The 7,807-nt window shown below is 43.0% G+C and overlaps 1 protein-coding gene across 1 annotated transcript in view; it reads left to right on the forward strand.

The window, feature by feature from the left end:
- LOC106808562 (dynein heavy chain 6, axonemal-like) overlaps positions 1 to 7,807 on the forward strand; it is an 88,968-nt gene that overhangs the window by 54,710 nt on the left and 26,451 nt on the right. Inside the window, 5 exon segments of the mRNA XM_014811324.1 lie at positions 5,048 to 5,122; positions 5,124 to 5,174; positions 6,334 to 6,443; positions 6,989 to 7,151; positions 7,291 to 7,373. Of these exon segments, the coding sequence (XP_014666810.1) occupies positions 5,048 to 5,122; positions 5,124 to 5,174; positions 6,334 to 6,443; positions 6,989 to 7,151; positions 7,291 to 7,373 (482 nt within the window).

A 7,807-nucleotide genomic window follows, 5' to 3' on the forward strand; every position in this document is an offset into this window, starting at 1 on the left:
CACACATGCACAGCCACTGGCAGTGGATTCGTGACCATTAAAGTTGTAACATACTGACAGTACAGAATACAATAGAAATTATAGCGAATTTAAGAATGATACACCTTCTTTAACCGCAATTTAGGCTTTTTGAAATTTCACTGTGACAATTGTAGGCCTCATACATCCAGGCATATGTATAGATTCTCTACGCAAACCCGGCAGTCAAAATTCTTTCTAACAGAGCATCATAGCAAAATCTCGATGTTTAACGACCTCCTCTTGAGGTAGGGGCGAGGGGGAGGGTAGGGGAGGGGGTGGGAAAAGGGTGGGGGGAGGGGGTGGGGGAGAGGGGAAAGGGGAGGGTGAAGGGAGGGGGCTCTAATAGCAAAAGCGTGCACTGCCTTGTTAACAGTCAACAAAACCATGTTTTAACTCGCTCCTCTTGAGGGTCAAAAGGTATCCGACACTTAACTCTGTCGCGATGCACAGAAGGGACTATTTCATGGTCCATTTCAATAAAGCCATAAAAATGCTAGTGCACGCGCTGAAACAAAAAAAGTTTTTCAATCGCTTCCGTCAGAACATGTCCTCAGAAAATGTCAAATATCGGCCCTGTGCCCATTGACCTTTGACATGTGACCTCCAATTTAGGGCACAGTGATGGCTTTCCTACCGATGATCATGCACCGACTATCACGAGGCCTAGGTCGGCTGCGTTTAGAATTTGTGGCCGCATTATGCATCTTCCTCCCTATACCTTAAGTAAAGGAGTGAATGCTTCCCCGCTTCTTTTAAACAACGTCTTGTACGCTTTGACCTTTGACCCCCAGCTTCGACATCTCCAGACTCGTATTTGACGATCCCCCGATGTGCGAATATCGTGACCGTACGTCGAGCGGTTAAGATTTGTGCCCAACTGTTGACGCACGGACGGACGGACGGACGCATCGCGACAGGACTCATCGGACGGTACGGGACCGAATCAGCGATTCCTACAAGCTCGGTCTGACTGATGTCAGATGAGCTATATTAATAACCAGCTATCATACACTACACCCAAGCAATATATACAGGGCAGCTCTAATCACCAGACGGAACAAAGAAAAATTTTTAATGATATCGTCTCTGAACAGGTATAATCACAATTTATAGAATGTAAACCTGTGTTGAGCACATATACCTGGTAAGTGATTGATTTCCTGTGGGGGCCCGAACTCCCACCAGGCAGAGCATATGGCTCTCTCCCTCTGATCGTATCATGCGAGCAATTCGAACACGTGTTTCTTATTGCAATCGAGGAACAAGAGAACAACCAACCATTCAGTCGACGATTTGCATGTTGAAGTCATCCAGATTTCTAAGTAAAAATATATTCATATTATAGAAATGGCTGACAGAAAGAATACTTACTACCCAAATACACTGAGTTTTTTTTCAATTTCAAATAAATTCTTCAAATCTCATTAATCAAATTTCAATACACTAATCCCATCCACAAAACTCGTTCATTTCTTTACCTGAAACGTATGAATATATTCCCAAATATAGAAGCTTAGTAACTCATACTAATGTTTGCTATTCGATCGATATATCACCGAAGAATTTAAACGCTCTCTGAAGTGTCCGACTATCAAAAGCTGTCAAGCCCGTTTATCACCGATTTTCTACGAAAACTACTAATGTCAACTACTTACTTACTTATACTTACTTACTTACTAGTTACTAGTTACTTACGTATTTACTGGTTACTACGAGCGTATAAGGGTCACTTAGCGCGGCCGGACCTGCGTATAAGGGTCACGCAGCGCGGTCAGACCTGCGTATAAGGGTCACGCAGCGCGGTCAGACTTGCACATAAGGGTCGCGCAGTGAGGTCGGACCTGCGTATAAGGGTCGCTTGAGTGGAACGCAGAAAGCGCATTTTTATAGACGGGTGTCCATTTCGGGGTGCCTATGCTTAGGCTGCATGATGCTGAATGGAAATCGATGTTCCACTTTTGAGACATACAGTCAAATCTGTGTTAGCCGATACCTCGATGGAATGGACACCTGTCTATTAAAGGCACTTTCAGGGGTTCCTTGAGTGGTGCTTATGTACAAACTTGACTGTATTTAAAAATGCTTTCCTCTAGGAAATGGGTCTGCCTGGTTACACATAGCAAATTTATTTTTAAACTTTACTATTTTAATAAAATAAATGCTTGAATACTGTTGTATTCAAAGCCATTATGGCAATGCACGATGTACGTTGGTTGAAAACATTTTTCTGCAGAGATACTACAGTATCGTTAGTGTGTGCGAAGTTGTAGTTAGTATACGTTCTATATCATCATCATCATCATCTTCGTTTATAGTCCATATTTTCCCGTGCCTGGGGTTGGACTTGCGATGATCCTCCTCCACCGTTCTCTGTCCTGCGTTGATCCTTCATCTATATTCAAGTTCTTCCGATCTTTCTGCACTGTCCCTATATCCATGTTCTCTTTGGTCTTCCAACCGGTCTTTTTCCAGGGATCTCTAATTCTTCCACAAACCTCAGTACTCCTCCTTCCGTCTCCCTTCTAACATGCCCAAACCATTGTAGTCTTCTCTGTCTTTCTCTTTCTAGTATACGTTCTATATAGCGATGTAAATAGCATAGAATGAGCAACATAAATTATGTATAATAAACTAGACAGTGAGGGTTGAATGTTTCAGGGCGAGATGCCGGATGTTTCCATCGCTCGTAAACTGCTGCACGATCGATTGGTTCACAGAGTGGCCACGAGAGGCTCTGCTCTCCGTGTCGGAGTCCTTGTTCGAGAATGTAGACTTGGGCGAAGACTCGATGAAGGTCAGTCTTACACCTGTCCTTTCTCTCTCTCTCTCTCTCTCTCTATCTCTCTCTCTCTCTATATATACATATATATGTACGTATATACATGTATATCAAGAGCATATAAAGAAGGAGAGCGTACAACGGTAAAATGCTGAAACCATGTTGCAGTATTAGTCGAATTAATAAACTTTCCCCGTGTTATTTTGACGTAGCGTAGTGTGCGTATGTGCATCGTAGGGACATGCGGTTTGTTTTATATGAACAAGGTAGGACGGGGGGTGGCATCAATTAATACTGCAAAGAAATCGGTCAAATAAGCACTGGGCAAAGTATTTTAATTCGGACTAATACTGGCAACATGGTTTCAGGGCATTTGACCGGTTGTACGACCTCTCCTTTCTTTATATTGCTGCTTTGATTAGTATATATATATATATTGAGTATATATATAGCATGTATATCACGTATATATAGTAGGTGATATATATATAGTATATATATATACACCATGTATAAATATAACGATACATAGTATATATATATATATATATATAGTATATATATTATATTATATTATAATAATATATTAGGTATATATAAGTATATATATATAGCTTATGTTGATAACTGTTAGTTCACACAATGTTGGTAACTGTGGCAGATTGCTGGTATATGCTGCCACGATGAAAATATATCTTTCCGAGCTCGTCCGGTAAATCTCGGACAGAATGTGTTGTGAGATCCATCTGTCGGCTGATGGCAGAGATGTCGGAGGTGTTCTAGCCGAGAACTACGCCGGCGTTACTACACGACGCGCCACCAGCCTACCTGGGAGCCTGGCCTCGAACAACGTCTACCTGCCATGCTCAACGACAAAGAAGACAAGTACGCGTCTCCACAAATTATTCATGCAATCAGTTTAGTTGTAATTAAACTAAAACCAATTATTAAAATTATTTTGATTAAATTTGAATAATTTATAACATTCAAGTAAATAATTAAAATGAAATAAAATAAAATAAATTAAAGTAACGAAGCTCATCATGCAATAGTTTACATTAATTACTAATTTAATTAACTAAAATGGCCAACTCATCCTAGGAGTGTCTGTAGCTTTCGTAAACGTCGAGCTCTTTCAACTGCAATGCTATCTTTACGACTCGTCCCCGCTACACATTAATCATAAGTAACGCTTAGGACATCCTTATCTGTCGCGATTCGTGTTGCTCTGCGAGTGACTGCACCCCTCTCCACCCTCTCTCTGCAGGCAGCTGTGTGCTGGCGAGGGCAGAGTTAAAGAAACGGCCTAGAGAAGCAATGACTGGAGCACGAACGAGCTGTTCGGCTACATGCAGGTTGCAGCTTACGGCCCTACGAGCCCGTACTAAAGAACGAGGCGTAGGACGTCGCCAAGCTGATTGACGAAAACTCGCTGTCGTTCATGGTACCGAAGGCGAGAGCCGATCAGTGTCTGTGTGTCGGCATGTAGACTAATAGACCCTCGACACTATTTTACTAGCTAAGAGTGTGTGGCGTGCTGTGCGTGCGTGGCGTGCTGTGGCGTGCCGTGCGTGGGTATGTGTGGCATCGTGTGTGGCGTGGGTGATGTGTGCGTGCGTGCGGTGCGTGCGTGCGTGCGTGCGCGTGCGTGCGTGCGTGCGTAAGGTTGCGTGCTGCGTGCGTTGTCGTGGCGTGCGTGCGTGCGTGCGTGGGTGTGTGTGTGTATGTGCGTAGACGAATGAACTGTGCGGCTAGAACTAGTTTCATGATTGAATGTGTATTCTAGGCTTTCTAGTCTCCTTTCATGTGTTCGGCGTATTATAGGATATAGGCTATAATGTATATGTCTCTAATTCTGTGCCTGAAATAGTGCAGATTGTATTAAGAAGAATTTCGGGGCTTTATTCATCTGTCTAATCTGCGAGTTGTGTAAACCAAGTCAACTAAGCTATGAGTTGAATAATATTTCAGCTAATCTCACTTGAAGTGCTTTTCCAAGAAAGCATTTGATATGTGTGTGTGTGCTCGTGGTGTGTGTGCGTGCGTGCGTGCGTGCGTGCGTGCGTGCGTGCATATGTTGTTTGAATAAAATCGCGTGGGTAGCTTAAAATACCTAAGTAAATCACGAAGCATTTTAAATTCTTCGAAATGTAGAAAATGCTTTGCTACGCACATATAGTGTATATGTATCTATCGCGTGTTAGCACCTCATCGTGCGATGTGTAGCTGACCTCTCCGTAAATGCAGGTAAGGAGTGTCGTGATGGAAGATGAAGCCATGGCCAAGGTCAAAGCCGAGGAGACTTCAGCCATCGCTGCAGATGGCGCAAAGAGACCTGGACGAGCATTACAGCACTCCAACGCCTTGCTGTAAGGTAAAACTATATACTTTCTAAGAAATCATGTCACATGGGGACTTGTAGCCTGCAATGTCACTGGGCTTATGATATCGATTCACCTTAAACATTAAACACATGAAATCATGCTAATGTAGCTGGCTGTTATTGTTAGTATAAAATGAGCAATTGCGTGAAAAGAAATGTCACATCGACACCGAATCAAATATAGCTAATTGTATCCCCGCGACGCAAGTCGGCGGGGATACTATGGTTTCATGTCTGTCCAGCCGCCGCTCGGCGGCCACCGCCAGTCACTTTCCCTTCCGCTCTATAACTCGACCCCTTAATTGACCCTAGCGTGACAAACATAGTCTACTTACACATTTTGGGGAGAGGTGCGCAGCGTACCAAAACCAGGCTCACTACGACCTTTATTTGACCTTTACCTTGACCTTGATCATTTTCCTTCCACTCTATAACTCGGCCCCTTAATTGACCTAGCGCTACCAAACTTTGGTATACTTACACATCTGTGGGGAGAAGGTGTGTTGGCATGACCAAACCAGGTCACTGCAACCTTTATTTGACCTTGACCCTTGACCTTGATCATATTTTCCTTCCGCTCTATAACTCGGCCCCTAATTGACCTAGCGCGACCAACTTGGTATACTTACACATTCTTGGGGGAGAATGTGTGTCGCGTACCAAAACCACGCCCTGCGGCTACGCGCTCTTATTTGACATTGACCTTGACCTTGACCTTCATCATATTTCTCTTCCGCTCTATAACTCGGCCCCTAATTGACCTAGTGCGAGCAAACTTCGTATACTTACACATCTTGGGGAGAAGGTGTGTCGCGTACCAAAACCCCTAAGGCAACTTATTTTAACATACTTGCACATCTCAGGCAGGTGAGTTGTGTAACAAACCTTTGTCTTTGTGACTTATTTAACTTTACCTACCCTCTACGTCCAATTACAGAGATATTTCATTCATACTAGATCACGGGGGATACATGTAGTTGGCGACAACTGCTCTTTCTAATTATAATTAGATTATAGTAACTGGCTACTGTAATGTCAAATTTCGGTTAGGTTTAGGGTTAGGGTAAGGGTTAGGGTTAGGGTAAGGGTAGGTAATTCATTGGTAGGGTAAAAGATGCACCTTCTAATAGGCAGATGTTTTGTGATTCAGGCTCTTGATGCACTAGACAAGAATGATATCTCTGAGATCAAGGTGTTTAGCAAGCCTCCAGAGATGGTGCTCACCGTGATGGAAGCTGTCTGCATTCTGCTGGGTTCAAAGTTAGTCTACCATCAGCCATCTGCAGTTTAAACCAGGAATTTCACAACTAGGGAATGAGAGAGATCTAGAGATTTCACACACTAGACCACGAACAATCCGAGTCTTGTGAATCCGTGTGATTATATAATTAAATGATCAGTCGTTACCGTCATCATGCTGCACATAGCAGTAAAGCTGGGTTTACGTACACTATCAATATTTAGTTGAAAAGTTGATGAGTTGACATCAACCAGTTGAGCGCTCAACTTTTACGTTTACACTGCCGACTTTCGGTCGAATAGTTGCAAAGTTGATCAACTCGCCAACCTTTCAACTATTTAATGTTGGTAGTATAAACCTAGCTTAAGCCAGTAGCAGCAGCAGTGTCAGGTTAACATAACAGACATAACTATAGAGATTATGGACCATGAGCGATTCGAGTCGCGTGAATCCGTTGCGATTATAAAATTAAACGATTAGTCGTTTCATCCTCATGCAGTACGTCGCAGTATGTCTGCAGCGCTGCGTCGTGTTATTAAACATTACTGACTTTTTTTGCGTGAAGGCCGGACTGGGACACGTCAAAGAAGCTGTTGGGAGACGCAGCCTTTCTCAGGCGACTCTCCGAATATGACAAGGACAGCATCGCCGATTCCACTCTCAAGAAGCTGAAGAAATACGTCGAGAATCCAAAGTTTTGGCCGGAAATTGTAGAGAAAACATCAAAGGTTATTGTTTTTTTTTCTACAATTTAGTTATTGGTTTGGTCAATCAATTAATAGTTATTCATACATTTTTTTACCCAGTACAGATTTTGTTCAAATTTTGCTCACTGTTAATGAAAATTCTTACTGTTTATGCTTGCAGGCATGCAAATCTTTGTGCATGTGGGTAAGAGCCATGGACCTCTATGCTAAGGTAGCAAAGACTGTTGGACCAAAGCGACAAAAGTAAGATCATAATGAATGTCTTGTGTGATGGGGTAGAAGTCACCTCTGTCAAATTGGTAGTTATATAAATGTTTTCAGGACGTGCAGTGGTTAACAGGTTGTTACCTATGTGTGATGACCAACACTCTCTGTCACCCATGTGTATAGTGACTGACATGCTGTCACCCGTGTCTCACACATAGTGACTGACACGCTGTCACCTGTGTGTCATACACGTAATGACAGACACTGTCACCCATGTGTATAGTGACTGACACACAATGTCATCTGCATGTACTAACTGACCAGCGGTCAATCATCGTCACTGTCACTCTTGTGTACTCATCGACACTGTCACCTGTGTGTATACTGTCACCTGTGTGTATACTGTCACCTGTGTGTATACTGTCACCTGTGTGTATACTGTCACCTGTGTGTATACTGTCACCTGTGTG

The sequence above is a fragment of the Priapulus caudatus genome, unplaced genomic scaffold, assembly GCF_000485595.1.
Source record: "Priapulus caudatus unplaced genomic scaffold, Priapulus_caudatus-5.0.1 Scaffold286, whole genome shotgun sequence".
In the NCBI taxonomy this organism is placed as follows: Eukaryota; Metazoa; Priapulida; class Priapulimorpha; order Priapulimorphida; family Priapulidae; genus Priapulus; species Priapulus caudatus.